The sequence below is a fragment of the Danio rerio genome, chromosome 18 (assembly GCF_052040795.2).
Source record: "Danio rerio strain M-AB ecotype USA chromosome 18, GRCz13ab, whole genome shotgun sequence".
NCBI lineage: Eukaryota > Metazoa > Chordata > Actinopteri > Cypriniformes > Danionidae > Danio > Danio rerio.
In genome coordinates this window covers 1,285,044-1,309,277 of record NC_141038.1, presented here as the reverse complement: position 1 = coordinate 1,309,277, position 24,234 = coordinate 1,285,044, and the positions used below count along the sequence as shown (strand labels likewise).

At 36.5% G+C, this 24,234-nt stretch overlaps 2 protein-coding genes across 3 annotated transcripts; both read left to right on the top strand.

The window, feature by feature from the left end:
- Positions 1 to 606: 606 nt before the first annotated feature.
- On the top strand, positions 607 to 12,214 carry cox5ab (cytochrome c oxidase subunit 5Ab). 2 transcript variants are annotated; one of them, XM_087291622.1, is made up of 5 exons: positions 607 to 1,023; positions 9,694 to 10,145; positions 10,462 to 10,583; positions 11,028 to 11,163; positions 12,073 to 12,203. In XM_087291622.1, exons 3-4 carry the CDS (start codon positions 10,464 to 10,466, stop codon positions 11,139 to 11,141), a joined length of 234 nt encoding a protein of 77 aa, XP_087147748.1. In that variant the 5' UTR covers positions 607 to 1,023; positions 9,694 to 10,145; positions 10,462 to 10,463; the 3' UTR covers positions 11,142 to 11,163; positions 12,073 to 12,203. The 2 variants fall into 2 exon arrangements, with proteins under 2 accessions (XP_087147748.1, NP_001292506.1); NM_001305577.1 differs by lacking the exon at positions 607 to 1,023 and adding an exon at positions 8,372 to 8,527 and having other exon boundaries at positions 10,029 to 10,145; positions 12,073 to 12,214.
- A 1,514-nt stretch (positions 12,215 to 13,728) lies between these two features.
- fam219b (family with sequence similarity 219 member B) lies at positions 13,729 to 23,507 on the top strand. Its single transcript, NM_001014356.2, has 6 exons — positions 13,729 to 13,952; positions 15,740 to 15,848; positions 16,560 to 16,653; positions 18,856 to 18,930; positions 19,589 to 19,631; positions 21,409 to 23,507. The coding sequence occupies exons 1-6, from the start codon at positions 13,893 to 13,895 to the stop codon at positions 21,556 to 21,558; spliced, it is 531 nt and encodes a 176-aa protein (NP_001014378.1). The 5' UTR covers positions 13,729 to 13,892; the 3' UTR covers positions 21,559 to 23,507.
- The last annotated feature ends 727 nt before the right edge of the window (positions 23,508 to 24,234 follow it).

The following is a 24,234-nucleotide window of genomic DNA, read 5'->3' as shown; positions in this document are numbered from 1 at the left end:
CAATCCCTGACCTCAATCAAACAGCACTGCTTTAACAGCTCACACACTGCAACAAATGATTCTCTTACTCAGAGTTTTTCTCTAGTTTCTAGTCTAAATATCTCACAATTCTTAAATCAAGCAGACAAGCAAAACAGTGTGATTTGTTTTAAGAAATAATATGTCAAAATATGTTTTGTTTGTCTAGAAAATACTCCTTGCTTTAAGAATTTTGAGATATGTCTGTGTCTGAAATCGCATCGAATTCGTGATTTCCAAAAACCAATGGAAGCATATTGGAAATACGCCAAGTCTTTCCATAACAATAATTATGATATTTTCTTTTTGTATGAATATATCTTCTACTTGTGTATTCATTGGAGGTTGAATGCATGACCTTAAGTGGACTGACATATAAAATTGTCAGATATTATGCTTATGTTGTAATTATCATTAGTACGAGCTGTAATTGCACAGGACAGAACATTGCATTAACATTAACTAGTGTGTCTGCTTACCTGAATATAAACTCACCGGCCTCTTTATTAGGTATACCTTCAGACTCCCTTTTCCCTTCAGAACTGCCATAATCCTTCATGGCAGAGATTCAACAAGGTACTGGAAATATTTATGACATGCTGCGTTATCCTGCTGGAAGTAGCCATCAGAAGATGGAGACACTGTGCTCATAAAGGGATGGACATGGTCAGCAGCAATACTCAGGTAGGCTGTGGCGTTGATGCTCAATTGGTACTAATGGACCCAAAGAAAATCTCCCCCACACCATTACACCACCACCACCAGCCTGAACCGCTGATACAAGGCAGGATGATCCATGCTTTCATGTTGTTGAGGCCAAATTGTGAGCCGAGCATCTGAATGTGTCAGCAGAAATGGAGACTCATCAGAGCAGCAACGTTTCTCCAATCTTCTATTGTCCAGTTTTGGTGAGTCTGTGTGAATTGTAGCCTCAGTTTCCTGTTCTTAGCTGACAGGAGCGGCACCCGGTGTGCTCTTCTGCTGCTGTAGCCCATCCGCCTCAAGGTTCAGAGGTTCAGAGATGCTCTTCTGCAGACCTCAGTTGTGTTGAGTGCCTATTTGCTGGAGGTAGAAAGTTTTTTTTATATTTATGTGGTTGTTTACATTTTATTCCTTTAATTTTTCCTATTTAAATACATTTGTGTACTGCTGTGCATCCCTGTGTGTGTAATAAGCAGTGTGTACATGCCTTTTGGACCCCTATAAGTGCATATCACTGACGCCTGTAGTTACTTTAAATAATAACATAATTTTTTTAATAAGAGCAAACTTTTTATGTTAAAAAAATGTTTAAATGTATATGGGTCAGTTGGTGTTTCTGTGTGGAGTTTGCATGTTCTCCCCGTGTTGGCGTGGGTTTCCTCCGGGTGCTCCGGTTACCTAAATTGGCCGTAGTGTATGAGCGTGTGTGTGTGTGAATGTGTGTATGGGTGTTTTCCAGTACTGGGTTGCCGCTGGAAGGGCATCCACTGTGTAAAGCATATGCTGGAATAATTGGCGGTTCATTCCACTGTGATGTCCTCTGAAATAAAGACTAAACTGAAGGAAAATGAATGATTAAGGGTGTGAATGAGTAACGTGCTGAAAGATATTTGTGTTGTGCTGTGCATCCCTGTGTGTGTAATAAGCAATGTGTTCATGCGTTTTGGCCTTGCATAGGCACATATCACTAACGCACTCTAAAAATATCATATAAAACTCTGCGCCATTGACTTTAGAGCAGCTTTTACTTGATTGATGTCGAAGTCTATTACAGTTTCCTCAAAATAGCACCAACGATATGCCTTAACATGCGTACTTTTCAGACCAGCACGCCTATAAGCACACAGATAGGCGCAAATATATTTGATATTTAAGCAACGTTGCGCAAAATGTGATAACGATACCTGCGCTGGTCTGAAACTAGCAAAAAGCACTTGCACCACATCTGGCACCGCATTGCACCGGGTGCATGAATTGTAAACTTGTAAGTCTCTCTCTCTCCCACACACACACACACACACTCTCTCTGCTGTTGTAGGAGTTCACTATCTCTCCCTCTGCAGATGCCGGCGTCTTTTCTTATCAAGAAGAATGGCCGCTGCCTCCGTTTTTCAGACACTCTTATCTGGGGATCCTTTAAATTGAATATTTACTAGGCTGATGTTGCAGTCGGGCCCCGTTCTCTGCGCACCGGACGGACCAGAGCCTCACAAACCGGATCTGTCAGAAGAATAACACACAGATTGATTATGCATTCAGAGGAAATGAATGTGAACGTCCACAAAAGGGATGTTCTGGAAATTATGCAAACCATTTTCATTTCATATAATAGTAACTGCAAAGGAAATGGAATGAAAATATGAGCAATGCGACGGACTTTCACACAGTTCTGATCATTGTCCAGTTGGACTGTAAAAACCATCCAGCGTATAATCAAGTCTGGTAAAATGCTTTAGGTTGACAGACTTTAACTGGGTCTTACAGACATCAGCCAAAATATGGTGAAACAGACACAGGTGGACACAGTGGAATTGTCTTAGTGTCTGCACTCATTTTATTCTCTATTTTTTAAGCCAGGAAACTATAGGCACACTGTTTTCATCCACTGTTCATTTTCATATAATGAGTTACTGACTTTCAAGCTTTTTGGGGGGCAAACATCCTAAAATACACTTTAACATGTTGATTATGTTGCACTTTATTTATTTACCATGTTATTTGATTATTTTATTTAATACAAAGACCCGCCTTTACAGTTTTATTTCTGTATACATTCAGATGATGTATGCCAAACATTTGTATTGTGATAAAACAAACTTTACACTATTATTAATATGTGTGTTCTGATTACACACATCAAACTTTACACACACTTTTAAAAAGGGGGACCAGACGGTGTGTTCCAACATATAAATATATTTATATATCACATTTATCACAGCAAAGCTGGCCAAAGTACCGAACATACACAAGGCTTTACAATCACATACAGAGGATTGTTGATATCATCAACTCTGTTATTGTCATCTGTTATCATCTACTCTGGTGTTCTCATCTCTGTTATCGTCTACTAGATTATTGTCAACTCTGTTATCGTCAACTCTATTATCGTCAACTATATTACTGTCAACTTTGTTATCGTCAGCTCTGTTAAGGTCACCTCTGTTATCGTCAACTCTGTTATCGCTAACTCTTTTATCGTCAACTATATTATTGTCAACTCTGTTATGGTAAACTCTGCTATCGTGAACTCTGTTATCGCCAACTGTTATCATAAACTATATTATCGCCAACTCTATTATCATCACCTCTGTTATTATCAACTCTATTGTCATAACAATTTTATCGTCAACTCTGTTATTGTTAAGTTTGTTATTGTCAACTATATTATTATCAACTACATTATTATCAACTCTGTTATAGTCAATTCTGTTATTGTCAACTCTATTATTGTCAACTATATTATCGTCAACTCTGTTATTGTCAACTCTATTATCATTAACTTTGTTATCATCAACTATATTATTGTTAACTCTGTTACCATCAACTGTTATTGTCAACTATGTTATCATCAACTGTTTTCAACAACTCTGTTATCATCAACTATATTATCATAAACTTTGTTTTTATCAACTATTTTATCACTAACCCTGTTATCATCAACTCTGTTACCGTCAATTATATTATCATAAACTTTGTTATTGTTAACTATATTATAATAAACTTTGTTTTCGTCAACTCTGTTATCGCCAACAATATTATCATTAACTCTGTTATCGTCAACTTTTATCAACTACATTATCATTAACTGTGTTTTTGTCAACTCTGTTATCGTCAACTGTTATTAACTATATTATCATAAACTCTGTTTTTGTCAACTACATTATCATTAACTCAGTTATCATCAATGCTGTTATCGTCAACTGTTATTGTCAACTTTTATGAACTGTTATTATCAACTGTTGTCAACTATATTTTGATTAACTCTGTTATCGTCAACTTTGTTATTGTCAACTGTTATCGTCAACTTTTATCAACCATATTATCATCAACTCTGTTATCACCAACTATATTATTATTAACTCCATTATCGTCGACCTTGTTATCGTCAACTTTGTTATTGTCTACTTTGTTATCGTCAACTTTTATCAACTCTGTTTTCGTCAACTCTGTTATTGTCAACTAAATAATTATTAACTCTGTTATCGTCAACTGTTTTCAACTCTATTATCATCAACTCTGTTTTTGTCAACTATATTTTCATTAACTCCGTTATCGTCGACTTTGTTATCGTCAAATTTGTTATTGTCAACTTTGTTATTGTCAACTTTATCATCAAGTTTTATCAACTCTGTTTTGGTCAACTCTCTTTTTGTCAACTATATTTTCATTAACTCCGTTATCGTCAACTTTGTTATTGTCAAATTTGTTATTGTCAAATTTATCGTCAAGTTTTATCAACTCCGTTTTCGTCAACTTTGTTATCGTCAACTATATTATTATTAACTCTGTTATCGTCAACTGTTATCAACTATATTATCATCAACTCTGTTTTTGTCAACTATATTTTCATTAACTCCGTTATCGTCAACTTAGTTATTGTCAAATTTGTTATTGTCAACTTTGTTATTGTCAAATTTATCTTCAAGTTTTATCAACTCCTTTTTCGTCAACTTTGTTATCGTCAACTATATTATTATTAACTCTGTTATCGTCAACTGTTATCAACTATATTATCATCAACTCTGTTTTTGTCAACTATATTTTGATTAACTCTGTTATCGTCAACAATAGTATCATTAACTCTGTTACCGTCAACTGTTATCAACTATATTATCATCAACTGTTATCGTCAACTCTGTTATTGTCAACTATATTATCATTAACTTTGTTATCTTCAACAATATTATCGATAACTCTGTTACCGTCAACTGTTATTGTCAACTATATTATCATCAACTCGGTTATTGTCAACTCTGTTAACGTCAACTCTTTAAAAATATTTTAGATTTTTATTTATATATATTTTTTAAATATTTATTTTGTAATTTAACCTATAAGAATGAAGAATCAATGAAATAGGTTATTTTGTATTAAAAGTCTTTACATTTCAAACTCCCTCTCTCCATCTTTCCCTCTCTCTATCTCTCTCTCTCTCTCTCTCTCTCTCTCTCTCTCTCTCTCTCTCTCTCTCTCTCTCTCTCCTTCATTCCTGCATGTTGAATTAATGGGAGCAGTTGAGGGTGTAATTGCAGTGCTGGAGTCAAAGCTGTGAGACACGATAATGTCCGTTGAATAAAAGCCTGGCAGAGTTTACGCACTGAACAATATTAGCGGATTACACACATCAAACAAGCTCTGATTAATGCCTGAGAGGAGGACACAGTCCAAACAGGAGGAAATCGCAGATAATTGTAGGAATATTTGAAAGCGCTAATGACCTGAAATCATCCTGCAGAATGAACAGAAGAAGCACTTCCTGTTGTGTCAGTGTGTGTGTGTGTGTGTGTTGATGCTTTAGATTTCGACTGAACATTTGTAATTGTGGCAGCACATGTAATAAAGGTGTCTGTAAATGACGTTGTTTCATAGTTAAGAGGAATTGATGACGTCATGTGAAGAGTAAACACATTTTAGAGGCGGAGCATATAGTGTCACATTATATTTACGTAAAAATATCATGAAGATAAAGAGCTTTAAATTTCATTTGACATATCATTTTAATAGTATTTTTGATGTGATTAGAATTTTTTAAATATTATTTTGCCTTGCAACCACACACACACACACACTGGCCATTTTATTAGGTACACCTGTCCAACTGCTCGTTAACGTAAATGTCTAATCAGCCAATCACATGGCAGCATCAGAATGAGGAAGAAAGGAGATTTAAGAGACTTTGAGCGTGGCATGGTTGTTGCTGCCAGACAGGCTGCTCTGAGTATTTCAGAAACTGCTGATCTACTGGGATTTTCACGCACAACCATCTCTAGGGTTTACAGAGAATGCTCCGACAAAGGAAATATCCAGTGAGCGGCAGTTCTGTGGGCGCAAATGCCTTGTTGATGAGGCCAGAGGTCAGAGGAGAATGGCCAGACTGGTTCCAGCTGATAGAAAGGCAACAGTAACTCAAATAAGCACTCGTTACAACCGAGCTCTGCAGAAGAGCATCTCTGAACACACAACATGTCCAACCTTGAGGCGGATGGGCTACAGCAGCAGAAGAGCACACCGGGTGCCGCTCCTGTCAGCTAAGAACAGGAAACTGAGGCTACAATTCACACAGACTCACCAAAACTGGACAATAGAAGATTGGAGAAACGTTGCTGCTCTGATGAGTCTCCATTTCTGCTGACACATTCAGATGCTCGACTCACAATTTGGCCTCAACAGCATGAAAGCATGGATCATCCTGCCTTGTATCAGCGGTTCAGGCTGGTGGTGGTGGTGTAATGGTGTGGGGGAGATTTTCTTTGGGTCCATTAGTACCGATTGAGCATCAACGCCACAGCCTACCTGAGTATTGCTGCTGACCATGTCCATCCCTTTATGAGCACAGTGTCTCCATCTTCTGATGGCTACTTCCAGCAGGATAACGCAGCATGTCATAAAGCTCAATCATCTCAGACTGGTTTCTTGAACATGACGATGAGTTCACTGTACTCAAATGGCCTCCACAGTCACCAGAGCTCAATCCAATAGAGCAGCTTTGGGATGTGGTGGAACGGGAGATTGGCATCATGGATGTGCAGCCGACAAATCTGCAGCAACTGTGTGATGCTATCAAATCTGCAGCAACTGCAGTTCTTTCAGCCACAATTGAGTTTGTTTTCCTAAATACTCAACTTAAAATAAAACGATTTCTTAAAACTACAAAGTTTTTTTGTATTTATTTTTGGTATACTATTAATTAATGTTTATATATGGAATAATGTAAACACACACACGCATCAAAAATATTTTGTTTATAATTCTAAATTAAATTTTGACAAATATTTGTCATTTTTGTCAATTTTATCTGGTGCGGCAACTACAATAAAATGTATCATCTTAAAATCTAACATAATATTATCTAATATAATATAATATATAGGCCATCATGGTGGCTCGGTGGTTAGCACTGTGTCCTCACAGCAAGAAGGTCACTGGTTTGAATCCCGACTGGGTCAGTTGGTGTTTCTGTGTGGAGTTTGCATGTTCTCTCTGTGTTGGTGTGGGTTTCCTCCGGGTGCTCCGGTTTCCCCCACAGTCCAAACACATGTGCGATAGGGGAATTGGGTAAGCTAACTTGTGCATAGTGTAGGAGTGTGAATCAGTGTGTGTGGGTGTTTCCCAATGATGGGTTGCAGCTGGAAGGTTATATCTATGCGTAAAACAAATGCTGGATAAGTTCACGGTTAAATACTAAGACTAAGCTGAAAAGAAAATTAATTAATTCTCTATATATTTTAAGAAGATCGCAAAGTCAGGTTTACAATTAGAGAATTTACATTTGTGAATGTAAAATTTTCAAAAAAAAAAAAATTACATTTATTTAAAAAAAAACATTATTTTCTTTTGTGGGGTCTGAATTCTGGTAGAATCTTCACCTTAACGAAAAAATCATCATTACTCCAAAACTCCTGAATATCAGCATTCACACAAAAGGACCAACTAAAGTCAATCGCTGTAATGTAATTGGACAGCGAGTGACGTCACTGCCCGCGTTTCCCGCGAGTTTCTGTGTTTCTGCCGCCATCTGGCGCTTCAGCGCTGCATGTACAACACAGACAGCAGAATAACACCGAATAATACACGTTTACCGTTCCAAAAAAGCTTAATTAAGCGTAAAAAAGTAAAAGAAGGAAAATAGTTGTTATCAACCAAAAATTCAAATAATTATTATAAGAAGAAATAATAAATATATTTTATAAATGTAAAAATTTTTAATTAATAAAATATTAAATTAAAGGGACAGTTCAACCAAAACTGCACATCCTATCATCATGTACTCAGCCTGCGCTTGTTCAAAACAAAATCGAGTTTTTGAAGAAAGCTGAAAACCATTTACTTCCATGGTATTTGTTTTTCCTACTATAGAAGTCAATGATTAGCGGTTTTCAGCTTTCTTCAAAATATCTTCATTTGTGATCAACAGAAGAAAGAAACTTATAAAGGTTTGGAAGCACTTGAGTGAGAGTAAATAGTGAGTAAATGTTCATTTTTGTGGTGAACTAGCCCTTGAATACCATGTTTTAAAATATAAATATTAACAGAAATAGCCATATAATAAATATAAAATAAGCTAAACGGCATAAAAGTATTATAAACATAATCATCCCAATGGCACAGCATTGTCAAAAATGTATATAAGAAATATCTATGGGCCCGCCCTACTCTAGTGCATCATGCCGCTGCGCGTCAGACGTCATCAGCGCGCGCCGTGTCCTGCAGTTTTCTCTGATCGGTCACCGGAGCTTCAGGATGATTTCAGCGGCGGTTCTTCGCGGTTTTCTCGGTTTGAGCCGAACCAGAGCCGCTCAGACAGGTAATAAAATACACAGACACACACACACTGATGCTGAAGTTTCTCAATTTACTCACTCTCTCACACTGATCCGCAGCGCGCCGACAGTGTCATTGAGCTCTCATTGATTTACTGCATTCAGTCGCGTGTGTGTGTGTGTGTGTGTGATTGAGGAGATTGTGCTGTTGTGAGTGTTTATTTGTTTTTATGTGCGTGTTTGTCCTTGTATTGACCCACATCACACACACAGACACACACTGAACCTCAACCTTCAGTCACACCTGCGACAGGTCACGTGCTGGACGGATTTTCATTGGTGACTCTGATTAAGCTGCACAGGTTTGCCAATAGCCAGCAACACACTCAGTGAGTCAAACTTAATGAATACATTTTAATGTCAAATAAATGGCATCACTTTAAAAAGAAGGTTCATAAGTTAATGCATTTACTAACATGAACAAACAATAATACATTTGTTATAGTATTTGTTCATCTTTGTTAACGTTGGCTAATGGTATTAAGTATAATACTGCAAGTTCATGTTGACTAATGTTAACAAGCACTACTTTTAATTTTAATAGTGCATTTTTAAATGTTAAACTGTGATTAATAAATTCTTTTTAAGATTTTTCCTACTTGGTTAATATTAGTAAATACCTAAACTAACATTAACTAATAAACCATTATTCCTAAGTGTTACCAACATAAACAGCATATTAAGTAAATATAATGTTACATGAACACATTCTGTACATTTTCATAATTAAATATATCAAAACTTATTTTCTGATTATATCCTTTATTGCTAAGAGCTTAATTTGTACAATATTAAAGGTGTTTTTCACCATATTTAGATTTTGTTTTTTTAATCCTCAGATTCAAGATTTTCTATTATTATTTGTTCATTTATTTATTTTCTTTTTGGCTTAGTTCCTTTATTAATCAGTGGTCACCACAGCAGAATAAACCGCCAACTTATCCAGCATATGTTTTACACAGCGGATGCCCTTCTGGCTCCAAGTCATCACTGGGAAACACCCATACACTCCCATTCACACACATACACCACGGACAACTTAGCCCACCCAATTCCCCTAGAGCAGCGCATGTGTTTGGACTGTGGGGGTAACCGGAGCACCCGGAGGAAACCCACACCAACATGGGGAGAACATGCAAACTCCACCCAGATGTATATCTGTGTTGTGTGTTCAGAGATGCTCTTCTGCAGAGCTCGGTTGTAAATTAAACAGCACACTTATAATGGTCTGTGCTTATTAAAATAAGTTTTTTCTAATGTAATATTCTGTCAGATGTGTAAAACTTAGTGTTTTGAAGGACACTGACAAAGAATACAGATTTCAGATGATTGTTATTGAGTATATCATTAAAATACTCCAGGCTGTGCTTTTTACATATGGATTTTAATATGGTTCTTGTTAAAGAAATGAGTTGTGGTCATGGGGAAAATGGACACACTTTATTATTATTTTCTCTCTGAATGTGTGTTCGCTGTGTTCTCCAGCTCCTCTGGCTGTCAGATGTTACTCCCATGCTAAAGTGGAGACAGATGAAGAGTTTGACTCCCGCTGGGTGACGTACTTCAGCAAACCAGACCTGGATGCCTGGGAGCTGCGCAAAGGTCACACACACACACACACACACACACACACCTTTTATGAGATTTATCCAGTTGTAAGTAAAGTACTGTAATGTCTCTTGATCAAAATTACCAATATAATCACAGTGTAAATCATCAGTTTTCTATGTGAGTATATAGTGAAGTGTTGTTTATTTCTGTGATGGAAGTCTGTCACGTCTTATGTAAATATCTGATGATCAGGAGATATCTCTGATTATGATCATTGTTGAAGACAGTGCTTCACAGTTGTGTCTCAACCACTTCAACCACACATTTCATTATATTAACTCTCTCATGCTCTGCTCCTCCTCTGCAGGGATGAACACTCTGATCGGGTATGATCTGGTTCCGGAGCCCAAGATCCTGGACTCTGCTCTGCGGGCCTGCAGGCGGCTCAATGATCTGGCCAGTGCCATCCGCATCCTAGAGGCCGTCAAGGTGAGAAACACTCACCGAGAAGAACAGCTGATGCTTTACACTGGGTTTTCATCTATAAAGTGAATTAAACCTTTATAATTAGCACAGGGTGCCCTCAGGGTCTTAGAAAGTCTTAAAATTACTTTAGCTGTGTCCCACATAACATACTTATGCACTATTCTGCGCCATTTCATATGCGATCGTGTCAACATCCAAATCCAGCTAGTTGAGTAATCCATGTAAGAAGAATGGACTCCTGCTTATAGATTTCTAGTGATCATGAAGACACTGATTATCATGTTCAGGTGTTTTTGATTAGTGTTGGAGCTAAACTACACAGCACACCGGCCCTCCAGGATCATGTTTGCCCACCCCTGCTCTAGAGACAAAAGAGACGCACTTTATATCTCGTCTCCTTTAAGCTCATGCTCATCCTCACGGCTCTGCTGTTGTGTGTTTTGTCAGGATAAGTCTGGTCCTCATAAGGAGATCTACCCGTACGTGATCCAGGAGCTGAAGCCCACACTGCAGGAGCTGGGCATCTCCACGCCAGAGGAGCTGGGCATCGATAAAATCTGACCGCCTGCAGCGCTTCTGTGAGGTGCGTTTCTGTCCTTTCATACATGAAAAACAAACAATTGACTGGAAAAGTGTTAAGAATTTAACATGAGCAGCTCACTGAGTTTTACAACTAATATTACAAGATTATCATCTATCTGTCTGTCTGTCTGTCTATATATCCATCTATCCTACCATCTGTCCGTTTGTCCGTCTATCTATCTATCTATCTATCTATCTATCTATCTATCTATCTATCTATCTATCTATCTGTCTATCTGTCTATCTGTCTATCTATCTGTCCGTCCGTCTGTCTGTCTATCCATCTGTCTGTCTGTCCGTTTGTCTATCTATCTGTCTGTCTGTCTGTCCGTTTGTCTATCTATCTGTCTGTCTGTCTGTCTGTCTGTCTGTCTATATATCCATCCGTCTGTCTGTCTGTCTATCTGTGTATCTATCTAGCTATATGTCTGTCTATCAATACATCCGTCCGTCTGTCTGTCCATTTGTCCGTCTGTCTATCCGTCTATCTGTCTGTCTGTCTGTCTGTCTGTCTGTCTTATCTATCTGTCTGTCTATCTGTCTGTCTGTTTGTCTATACATCCATTCATCCGTTTGTCCATCTATCTATCTATCTATCTATCTATCTATCTATCTATCTATCTATCTATCTATCTATCTATCTATCTATCTATCTATCTATCTATCTGTCTGTCTGTCTGTCTGTCTGTCTGTCTGTCTGTATATCTATCTGTCTGTCTGTTTATCTGTCTTATTTTATAAATATATTTTTATAAGATTATTTAATTTTATTATGTCACATGATTCAGAATAAATCCATTAAAACAACATTTCATTCTTATTTAAAAGACTGCAAACTGTTTTCTCATGCATTGTATAATCTTTCCCTGTGTGCTAATCTGCTAAAGTCATGTGTTTGCTTTTCTTTCAGGGTTTTTAGTGTTTTTCTGAAGGGGTTTTTCTACCTCTCGGCTCGATCTCTGATGTTCAGGAAGTCAAACTCGGTCCCGTCCTGTATAAATTATGGACCAATAATAAAAGAAGCAATATTGATGGAGAGAATTTCTGATTCACTGTGTGTCTGGAGTGTTTGTACGGTTATACACACACACACACACACACACACACACACACACACACACACACTGATAGAATAACACAGTTGTGTTCATGTTGGATTTTGTTACTGTATGGTAATGTTTTTATACTTATCAGAGCATGGTTTAATGTTGTTTTGATTTAAATAAGTACACAAGTTTCATACATGATGATGGTTTATAAATTTAAATGCATTTTAATAAGTTCCATCTACTATTAATATTGGTATTTTAGATATTAAATGTGCTTTTTAATCTATTACATTAGTCTATTAGGATTTTTCATCAATGTAAATATTTGTTTTCAAATTTTGAGGATTTTATTTTTTATTAATATTTGACAAAATGGAGTTATGCCATATTTAAAATGCATTTAAAACATTTTTATTTTACATTTACTCAATGGGAAATTGCTAAAAGGGTACAATATGGTTTTATAACAATAAAAATCATAGTTATTTGTGAAATGTGATTACAATCACATACAAAAAAAAGTCATAACTGGGGAAAATGCAACGCTAAAGTCCAGCATCTACACATTTGCTTTAGTCTTGACTAGCGCGGTTGAATGACAATGACCTGAGAGTCCTGCAAAAATGTGGCGGTGCTATTGACGCATGCTCAGGGTCCGTACGTGATATCTAGTGTATATGTCTATGGCAAATCTATCCATCCATTTGTCTGTCTATCACGGAATGCGTCAATAGCGCAGCCATCTTGCTACAGGATGGCGCTCCTTTGAAATGAATGCGGGATCAAGGTACAGTGGAGGACTGTGGCCATCCAAAGCCAGGGATATACACATATATCTATGATCGGGAGTTTTCCTGACTTTTCTACATTGATGGATCAGTGATCGCACGGGCATTCCTGACAAAAAGCTTGTGTTTGTGTGTAAAGAAATGTACTATCCACCCTCCCTGTTAAATTTGATCTAATCATGTCCTGAAACACAGCTCCTCTCGTGCTTTCACTTCTCATACTGACGGAGGGAGCGATTCGTTTGTGAATGAATCTCCGTTATGAACAACTCTTTCACTAGCCGACAATAATACAAGTTTCTGGCAGCGCAGCATCTCGTTGTCATATTTCTTTTGCATTGTTTGCTGATTTTATTCAACAAAACTAGCATAAGCCGAGTGTTTAGTGCGAGTTGGAGCTGCTTTGCCGTATGGTGAATGCAGTATGTGACTGTTATCATCAATAACGTTACCTGATTAGCACAAAAGTTCAGAACATACAAAAAACAGAAAAAAACTTAATAACACTATGAAATGTTCTGCCTTTGTGCTTTGTTTGCTCGTTACTACACCCGTAGACAGCGCTAAATTCCCGCATCTTCACGTAATAACACTGTCTTGACTAGTGCGGTTGAATGACATTTGTCCTGGGAGCACTGTACCAATGTGGCGGCGCTATTGACGCATGCTCAGGGTCCCTATGCGATATCTACTGTATATATCTATGTGCAGTAACTCGCGAGCGCCTGTTTGTGGCGGAAGTGCTCACAATCAACTGAACCGATGTCAGCCGAAGAAGAAGCAGCTCTGTTTACAGAGGAGTGCTCGAAATCTGCTAGCATGAGTTCAGACGGTGTGAATTAGGAGATGATTTCTGGTTTAAACTCTGATTTCAACTTTGTCGAAGCCCCATGATGGAGAGCCGGGAGCAGCGAACTCTTCTGTCCGAGCGCGAGTCTCCATCCGCGGCTGAGGTAATGATGAAAACAGCTCTTAAATATTAGCAAACTCGCATCTAATGATGGATTAAACTACAGTAATGATCAGCAAACACACACAGCACTCGCTTAGCATTAGATTATGTGTTCTGGAGGAGAAATGACATGTGTTTGTGTTGTGTCATCTGTGTTTTAGTGGAGAATTCAGAGATTTCTCGGTGTTGTGTTTACAAGCTAGTGTGTGTCTGTAATGTATGTAGATTTAATTACGTTAATGGGCTTTGAATATTCTGGCTGATTTAATTATGAGCTGCACATCATCGTATGTGACCCTGAAGTGCAAACCAGACTCTTAAGGGGTTGTATTTGGGAAATTAATATTATATCCGTCGGCTTAGTCCCTTATTTATCAGGGATCACCACAGCGGAATGAGCCACTAGCTATTCCAGCATATGTTTTAGCCAATGGATGCCCTTCCTGCTGCAACCCAGTATTGGGAAACACCCACACACACTCATTCTCACACACACTCATACACTACTGCCAGTTTAGTTCATCAGTTCCCCTATAGTGCATGCGTTTGGACTGTAGGGGAAACCGGAGCACCCGGAGGAAACCCACACCAACAGGGGGAGAACATGCAAACTCCACACAGAAACACCAACTAACCCAGCGGAGACTCGAACCAGCGACCTTCTTGCTGTGAGGCGACAGTGCTAACCACTGAGCCATGAGCCATTTGATGTATGGTTTGTTATGATTGGACAATAATTGGAATGCTAATGTCTGAAAATCTTTAATCTGGGAGTTCAAGATAATCAGAATATTGGTTAAAAAAACACCTTTAAAATGGCCCAAATTAAGTTCTTAGCAATGCATATTATTGATTAAAAGTTAAGTTTTATTATATACATAGGGTTGGAAATGTACTAAACGTCTTTAAGGAGCATGATCTTTACTTTTTGAATAAAGGATTTTTGACACACAAGAAAAGGTATATACATTCACCGGCCACTTTATTGAGTACACCTCACTTTTACCGGGTTGGACCCCCTTTTGCCTTCAGAACTGCCTTAATCCTTCGTGGTATATACGTGCTCATAAAGGGATGGACATGGTCAGCAACAATACTCAGGTAGGCTGTGGCGTATTTCCTCTTTGTCGGAGCATTCTCTGTAAACCCTAGAGATGGTTGTGCGTGAAAATCCCAGTAGATCAGCAGTTTCTGAAATACTCAGAGCAGCCCGTCTGGCAGCAACAACCATGCCACGTTCAAAGTCACTTAAATCCCCTTTCTTCCCCATTCTGATGCTCAGTTTGAACTGCAGCAGATGGTCTTGCCCATGTCTACATGCCTAAATGCATTGAGCTGCTGCCATGTGATTGGCTGATTAGACATTTGTGTCAGCGAGCAGTTAGACAGTTGTACCTAATAAAGTGGCCGGTGAGTGTATGTTGCATCACCAAAAATGATTGCGCTCATGTCCATGTGTTGTCTGATAAGTCCATATATTGATTATTGTGACAGGCCTAGGCATTTGTGTGTGACATCGTTGCACAAATGCTTGCATAAACTCCATCACAAATGCATCAAATAACCTTACGTGGTATTTTTGACTGGATCTCTGCTTCATTTCCACCGGTCTCTGTCACTGCTTTCTGATTATCCTATATAAAACAGGAGCACTATAAATCTGACTTGGTGAATGCTGCAGAAAACCTGCAGAAATTAAAAATAAATGATAGAATAATATGACATCTGTGCTTTATCTGTGTCTGATCCTGGTTGTTGTTTCTCCTGAATGTCTGTTTTTCTTCGCAGAGGTCTGAGGTCAGCGATCTGCATCCTGCAGCAGATGATCGGGTTCGAGAGGTGGAGAAAAGAGGGCCCTACATCATGTCCAAAACCCCTGCTCTCCACACCAGACTGCGTGAGTCCTGACCAGACAGCGGTAGAACACATCAGGAATCATTCTATTCTAAACAGGGTGGCTCAGTGGCCTCGCAGCAAGAAGGTGTCTGGTTCAAGTCCCAGCTGGGTCTGGTGGTGTTTCCGTGTGGAGTTTGCATGTTCTCCCCGTGTTGGCGTGGGTTTCCTCCGGGTGCTTCCCCCACAGTCCAAAAACATGCGCCATAGGAGAATTGATGAACTACGTTGGCTCTAGTGTGTGAGAGAATGAGTGTGTATGGGTGTTTCCCATTACTGGGTTGCAGCTGGTTGGGCATCCACTGTGTAAAACAAATGTTGAAATAGTTGGCGGTTCATTCCTCTGTGGCAACCTTTGATAAATAAGATACTAAGCCGTAGGTAAATGAATGAATGATTGTTTACAAAGCTGCTAAGATGGAACATGCTGGATGTTTTACACTCGCCTCTTCAGATTTAATTTTGAGGATTCATCTTTCTCCTTTTAAAATGCAAAATTGTTTTGCACCTACTTATTTGTTAATTTTTGTATTTTCTCTTTTTATACGTTTCTTAGTAAAGGACTAACTTTACAAGGGATTATAGAGAAGTCTGAAAGCTTGAGGGCATTATGATTCGCCCTCCTGTAAGGTGTTTTGTGAATAATGCAGGCTGTGATCATGTGTGTGACTGAAGCAGTGTGTTAATGATGTTGATTCATGTGTGTGATTTTCAGAGAAACACAGAGATTCAGCCAGACGAGCGCTGCAGAAGAGAGGACTGAGCTCCGGCAGAGCTGTGCTTCAGCAGCCCAGACACAAACCAAAGACGTCAGTAACATTGTTCACAACTAATGCAGATTTATTCTTTTACACATGCAATTATTCACATTTTATATTTAGTCACTTCACAGATGCTTTTCTCTAAAGTCAGTTGCCATCCATTTATATAGATTAAATGTTAACTGTGCAACCTTTTTATTTATTTTAAATTACAGTAGAAAAAAATAAATAAATATGTTTTCTTTATATATATATATATATATATATATATATATATATATATATATATATATATATATATATAGATAGATAGATAGATAGATATATATAGATATATATATATATAGATAGATATAGATATATATATAGATATGTATATGTATTTATTTTTTTTATTTCATGGCTATGATGTAATCTTGATTTTAACTGAAGTTCTATTGCAATTAAGGGATATATTTATATGAATAAAATGTTAACTATGGAACATTTTTTATTTTCATTTAGTTTAAATTGAAGTACCAAAACAAAAATAAAAATGAATATAAACTTGTTTTCTTTCTTTCTTTCTGAAATTTTCATTTCAGCTATTTTTAAGAAAACATTGGTAAATTCTTAAAAATGTTTTATTTAAATTTTACTGACTGAATAATAATAATAAAACCCTTTTTTTCATGGATATAGACATTGCTGAAATGACGTTACATTATATATCTATATATACATTTTATATCCTAAAGTGCTTTTATCTCAAGTCAGTTGCATTGTAATTAAGGGATTTGTTTACGATAGATAAAATGTTGACTTTGCAACTTTTTTAAATTTAGTTTAAATTAAATTATAAAAAAAACAAGCCAAAAAATGCATATTAACTTACATACGTTTAATAACTAATCTATTTGTTTATTTATTTAAATTTCAGCAATTTTTAAGAAAAATCTGTTAATTGTTGTAAATAATTTAATGAAAATTTACTCTCTGAATAATAATAAAAGATAGATGTTGTTGCTGAAATAGCTGTGAAATGTTTATATTTAATTTATATATTTAATTTATATATCTTAAGACACTTTAATCTAAAGTCAGGTGCATCGCCATTAAATATATATATATATATATATATATATATATATATATATATATATATATATATATATATATATATATATATTTTTTTTTTATGTATTTTTATTTTATATATATATAATTTTTTTATATATATAAATTTGGATAATTTTATTTATATTTATATATAAATATAAAAAAATGTTAATATAACACCATGATGTTTTTTATTTTATTTTAGTTTGAATTAAAGTATCAAAACAAGCAAAAATAAAATAAATATTAATTAAGTAAATTAAGTTTTTATTTATTTTTTTATTTCAGCTTTTTAAGACAAAATTGCTAAATTTTTATAAATATTTTGCTGAAATGATACAGACAAATACTTTACGAATAATACAAAAAACACTAATATGATATGAATACATTTTGCAAGTATATAAAAAAGTGTCTACTTTAAAATTTCTCTACATTAAAAAATGACAAACAGAAAAATGTATCCTTGAAACTAAACACTGCTGCATATGAGAGCACGGATTAACCAAAACTGTAATAATTGACATCACTGATCATCATTCAGATGAAGGGTAACAGTGAGGCTGCATCTGAAACCGCATACTTCCATACTATATAGTACACTAAAATCAGTACGTGAGCCGAGTAGTATGTCCAAGTTCATAGAATTCGAAAATCAGTATGCGGAAGTTACTACTTCTGGCGAGATTTTGAAGTGCACATCCTATGCACGCTGCGCTATCCCATGATGTCCCGCGAGCGAATTCATGAATGGGAGTAAAGCGGCAAATGACGCAGGTAGGTCACGTGACCATGACAAAATGGCGGATGTAGTACGTCCGAATTCCATTCATACTGCTCACATTCATACTGTATAGAACACACTTTTCTAACGGCCGAGTAGCACGTTTAAATTCAAACGCAGTACCTACTGAGTAGTAGGCGGTTTCAGACGCAGCCTGAGTCTCTCAAACAGTGAATGATTTGAGTTTGGCCATTCGTTAATGATTACAGTGTGTTTGCGCTGTGATTCATGCAGCTCAAACCTTCTTTTATTTCTCTCCAGTCAAACAGACAGCCTGTAAAAGAGGGAAGGACGAGTTATTGGAGGACTGAGGGGGTTTCTCTGCTTTTATTGGAGGATTGAGTTTGTTTTTCTGCTTCTCTCTGCAGAATAAAGTTCAACAGGGGATACACGGCACTGAGCCAAACTGGAGAAGATTCGCTCATCTCGCTGGACTCAGACAGGTGCATGATGTCACTTCCACCTATTCCACCATTTTTTACTAGATGTAAAATGCGTCTCTGCTGCATCTAGAGTGTGTGTGTGTGTGAAGTTTCAGCTAAAACACACACAGATAATGTTCTAGCTCTCTAAAACTGACCCTTTTATTCTTTGATCCATGTGGTGTTTTTTTGACTGTCGCTTTAAATTCAAATGAGATTGTGCTCTTTTCAGAAGAGGGCGGAGCTATGCAGCAGATTCGGAATGCATCCAAACTCTTCAATGGCTGCTTTTCACTTAGGGCTGCTGTTTATGCTAATGAGGGAGGGATTGGCACTAGTGGGCGGGGCTTTCCCCCTTTGATGACATGTACAAAGGGAGAATGCCAATCAGAATGTTTCATTCATCAAGTCTGATTATAATAAACACAATTAATACATGTTTAGCATTAGAGGCTGGAGATACTCACACTCTGAATTTATAAATCAATGTGCGGTGAGTTTTTGATTTCTGTTTAGAGTAAATAGTCAGGAAGTGGAAGTGTACTGATTTTCTAATGTGTATTTAGAAGAGCCGAACAGACTGGATAGCCTATAATTGAGCACTGCAGGGTTTTTTTTTTGCATTGATGAATGAATTGTGTTGTGATTGGCTGATTGTGTTGTTGTTGTGTTTGTTCAGTGATGCAGAGCTGGATTGTTCATCTGGATATTCTTCAGCAGAGGTCAGTTAATGACTTTAGGCTCATTAGTAAACGGCTAGTTAGTCCACTTACAATTAATAATCTGAACATGCATTGATCAACAATGTAATAAAAGTGATCAGTAGTTGCATCTCAATTTAAAAAATACCATAGTATAGTAAATAGTATAGTAATTCAAGTTTACAGCATACTGTAATTACTAAAGTTGTGTTACTGAGTATTATGGCTCAAAGAACGTCAAAGGAAAATCTGGCGTTTAAGGAAGGTTTATTTGGTTTTTCTTTAGCAGTTAACATTATTTACCCTCTTGTGAGTTTATTTTTATTTTTATTCCTTTTCAAATAAATGCTTAACAAAGTAAGGAAAATGTTCACAGAATTTCGTATTTTATTTTTCTTCTAGAGAAAGTCTGATTGCCTTTAGTTTGGCTGAGATAAAGGTTTATACTATATATAATTATAATATATATTTTTTCGTTGTTTTTCAATTTTATTTTTAAGTTTTGGAAAAAAATCTGAAACTCAAATGTTAACAAAAGCTCATGATTAAAAAGTGTTGTCATGAGTATAGCCAATGCTACTGACATGGCATTAAAACAATAGTAAATAAGCAAAGTACTTAACTAGTACTAGTAAAGTTAAGTAAGTAAAGTACCTAACTTTACTTAAGTTACTTAACTTAATTTGCTTGCTTACTTTACTTACTTACTGAACTTTACTTACTTTACTTAAGCTACTTAACTTTACCTAAATTTACTTAACTTGCTTGCTTACTTTACTTCCCTACCTTAACTTACTTTACTTAACTTAAATTTACTTAGCTTGCTTGCCCACTTTACTTACCTATCAACTTTACTTACTGAAGTTTACTTAACTTTACTTAACTTTAATTAAATGGACTTAATTTGCTTGCTTCTTTTACTTACTAATTTACTTAAGTTACTTAACTACTTGAATTTACTTAACTTGCTTGCCTAACTACTAACTTAGCTTAATTAAATGTACTTACATTTACTTAATCTGTTCTCTTTATTTAAATTTACTTAACTTGTTTGCCCACTTTACTTACCTATTAACTTTACTTAGTGAAGTTTACTTAACCTTACTTAAATTTACTTAACTTGCTTACTTTACTTACCTACTAACTTAACTTACTGAACTTTACTTACTTTACTTGACTTTACTTAAATTGACTTAATTTGCTTGCTTCTTTTACTTACTAATTTACTGAACTTTACATACTTAAGTTACATAACTTTACTTAAAATTACTTACAACTTCTTAATTTGTTTGCTTACTTAAATGTACCTACCTTGCTTGCCCACTTAACTTACCTTTTAACTTAACTTACTGTACTTACTTTACTTAACTTTACTTAAATTTACTTAATTTGATTGCTTCTTTTACTTACTAATTTACTTAACTTACTACTAAGTTTCTTAACTTAAATTTAATTAACTTGCTTGCTTGCCTACTAGCTTAACTTACTTGACTTACTTTTACTTAATTTGTTTGCTTACTTTACTTAAAATTACTTAAGCTAGTAGGTAAGCAAGCAAGTTAACTAAATTAACTTTACTTACATTTACTTAATTTGTTTGCTCACTTTACTTAAATTTACTTAACTTGCTTTTTTACTTTACTTATCTTTACTTAAATTTAATAAGTTTGCTCGCTTTACTTACTGACTTTACTTATTTTACTTAAATTTACTTAACTTGCTTTTTTACTTTACTTATTCTACTTAAATTTAATGAACTTGCTTTACTTAATTACTTTACTTAACTTTGCATCTGCAGGTTCATCCAGACCTGAGCCGGCAGCTGCTGAAGGACGGATATCACCTGGATGAAATCCCTGATGATGAAGATCTGGACCTGATCCCCCCTAAAGCCTTGAGCTCCTCTGTGTGCTGCTGCGCTGAGGTTTCATCCTGCTGCGTGCAGTGACTGAAGCACAAAACACCACATAAGCTCTTTATTTCACTGTTCTCTCTTCTGTCCCGCAATTCAGGAAAACAGTCGTCTGAATCACAAGGTGTCTATTCTGAATTGCATGACAAAGAAGTCTGCATCTCATAATTCTGACTTTTAATGCAATTCAGACAAAAAATTATCTGAAAGAAAGATGTTGACATGGAGTTGCTTGAGTTTAAAAGAATTCTCAACTTTTGCCACTAGAGCAAATGTTTAAGCTTCGTTGCTTTTCTGAGGTAAAACTCAGATTTGCACGAAAAAAAAAGTCTGAATTCTGAGTTTCCCACAAGATCTACAGCTCTTTATTTCATCATTCACACTTCTTTCTTGCAGTTTAGGAAAAATAGTCTGAATCACAAAGTGTTAACTTGGAATTGCATGAAAAGAAAAGTCTTGCATCTCATTATTCTGACTTTGAATGCAATTCAGAAAAAAACAATCTGAAACTAAAGATGTTAACAGTTTATTTAGTCATGAATGCAATGTTTGTCATTAGAGCATTTTTTAGGCTTTATGGCAGTTCTGGGATGAAATGGTGATCTCAGATTTGCACAAAAATGACTGAATTCTGAGTTTGTCACAATGTTGACTGAGTTTGCCGTGATTGAAGCAAAAAACAGCAGAAACAGCTCAAAGCTCTTTCTTTGCTTCACTATTTCTTTATACTTCTGTCTTGCGGATCAGAAAAATACTAGTCTGAATCACAAGCTGTTAATTCAGAATTGCATGAAAAAGAAGTCTTTCATCTCATAATTTTGACTTTCAATGCAATTCAGAAGAATCAAAAGATGTTAACAAAGAGCTGCATGATTTAAAAAAGTCCTACATCTCACTGTTTTGACTTTTTTTTCTTTGCCAGAGTTACAGCTTTGTCAATAGAACTATTTTGTTAGGCTTTATTGCAATTTTGAGATAAAATTCTAGACTCAGATTTGCACTGTGGGACAAGTCTGAAAAAACATTTCCAAGAACAAGTCTGAATTTAAAGATGCTAATTCAGAGATGCATGATTTGAACATTCAGACATCTCATTGTTTTGACTTGTTGTTTTCCTGAGTTGTGACTTTATTTCGTCACTTTTACAAGGTTTTAGGCTTCATCACATTTCTGAGATAAAATTGCAAACTCAGATTTGAGAAAACAAAAGTTTTTCGCAGTTATTCTGACTTAATACAAAAAAAGCAAATTTTGCACAAACAAACTTTGAAATGTTTGAAAAGGCGTGTTTTTTTCTCAGAATTGTGACTAAAGCCTTGAAAAATGTCTTTTTTGCTATTATTTTGACTTCTGACAACTGAAATTTACACCAAAAATATTTTGAAATGCAAGACTCAGAATTGCACTATTAAAATGTCTGAAATCTGACCATTCTGATACACACTCGCCGGCCACTTTATTAGGTACACCTGTGTAACTGCTCGTTAACAAAATTGTCTAATCAGCCAATCACATGGCAGCAGCTCAGTGCATTTAGGCATGGTCAAGAGGATCTGCTGCAGTTCAAAGTGAGCATCAGAATGGGGAAGAAAGGGGATTTAAGAGACTTTGATCGTGGCATGGTTGTTCGTGCCAGACTGGCTGCTCTGAGTATTTCAGAAACTGCTGATCTACTGGGATTTTCACGCACAACCATCTGTAGGTTTTACAGAGAATGCTCCGACAAAGAGGAAATATCCAGTGAGCGGCAGTTCTTTGGGCGCAAATGCCTTGTTGATGCCAGAGGTCACAGGAGAATGGCCAGACTGGTTCCAGCTGATGGAAAGGGAACAGTTGCCTGCTCTGTTGAGTCTCTATTTCTGCTGACACATTCGGATGCTCGGGTCAGAATTTGGCTTTAACAACATGAAAGCATGGATCATTCTGCCTTGTATCAGCGGTTCAGGCTGGTGGTGGTGGTGTAATGGTGTGGGGGAGATTTTCTTTGGCTCCATTAGTACCAATTGAGCATCAACGCCACAGCCTACCTGAGTATTGCTGCTGACCATGTCCATCCCTTTATGAGCACAGTGTCTCCATCTTCTGATGGCTACTTCCAGCAGGATAACGCAGCATGTCATAAAGCTCAATCATCTCAGACTGGTGTCTTGAACATGACGATGAGTTCACTGTACTCAAATGGCCTCCACAGTCACCAGAGCTCAATCCAATAGAGCAGCTTTGGGATGTGGTGGAACGGGAGATTGGCATCATGGATGTGCAGCCGACAAATCTGCAGCAACTGTGTGATGCTATCATGACAATATGGAGCAAAATCTCTGAGGAATATTTCCAGTAGCTTGTTGAATCTCTGCCATGAAGGATTAAAGCAGTTCTGAAGGCAAAAGGGGGTCCAACCTAGTAAGGTGAACCTAATAAATTGGTCAGTGAGTGTGTATTTGTATAAATATATATATATATCAGAATTTTCCATGTACAAAAAATAACTAATCTGAAGAACTTCGCAATTTACAGTTCCACATTTTTGCCAGATTTGTCTTCTTCGCAGTTCTGTCAGTGTCTCTCAGAGGTTGTGAAGTTGCAGGTCAGAATGTGTGAGATTTCTCTTTCAGCAGCTTCTGTAAAAGCACATCTGTAAGATCTTGTGATGTTTTTAAAACGCTTTATTTCCAACTCATTTAGTTTGGCTACTGTAGCGAGATTCCCTGCTGT

What these genes read in the sequence shown, in the direction of transcription:
- cox5ab (NM_001305577.1), top strand. Translation starts at nt 8,464, where the DNA reads ATGATTTCAGCGGCGGTTCTTCGCGGTTTTCTCGGTTTGAGCCGAACC. An exon ending in AACCAGAGCCGCTCAGACAG is followed by an intron (nt 8,528 to 10,028) that starts GTAATAAAATAC and finishes TGTGTTCTCCAG; the next exon opens with CTCCTCTGGCTGTCAGATGT. An exon ending in GCATCCTAGAGGCCGTCAAG is followed by an intron (nt 10,584 to 11,027) that starts GTGAGAAACACT and finishes GTGTTTTGTCAG; the next exon opens with GATAAGTCTGGTCCTCATAA.
- fam219b (NM_001014356.2), top strand. Translation starts at nt 13,893, where the DNA reads ATGGAGAGCCGGGAGCAGCGAACTCTTCTGTCCGAGCGCGAGTCTCCA. An exon ending in AGTCTCCATCCGCGGCTGAG is followed by an intron (nt 13,953 to 15,739) that starts GTAATGATGAAA and finishes TTTTCTTCGCAG; the next exon opens with AGGTCTGAGGTCAGCGATCT. An exon ending in CCCAGACACAAACCAAAGAC is followed by an intron (nt 16,654 to 18,855) that starts GTCAGTAACATT and finishes TTCTCTCTGCAG; the next exon opens with AATAAAGTTCAACAGGGGAT.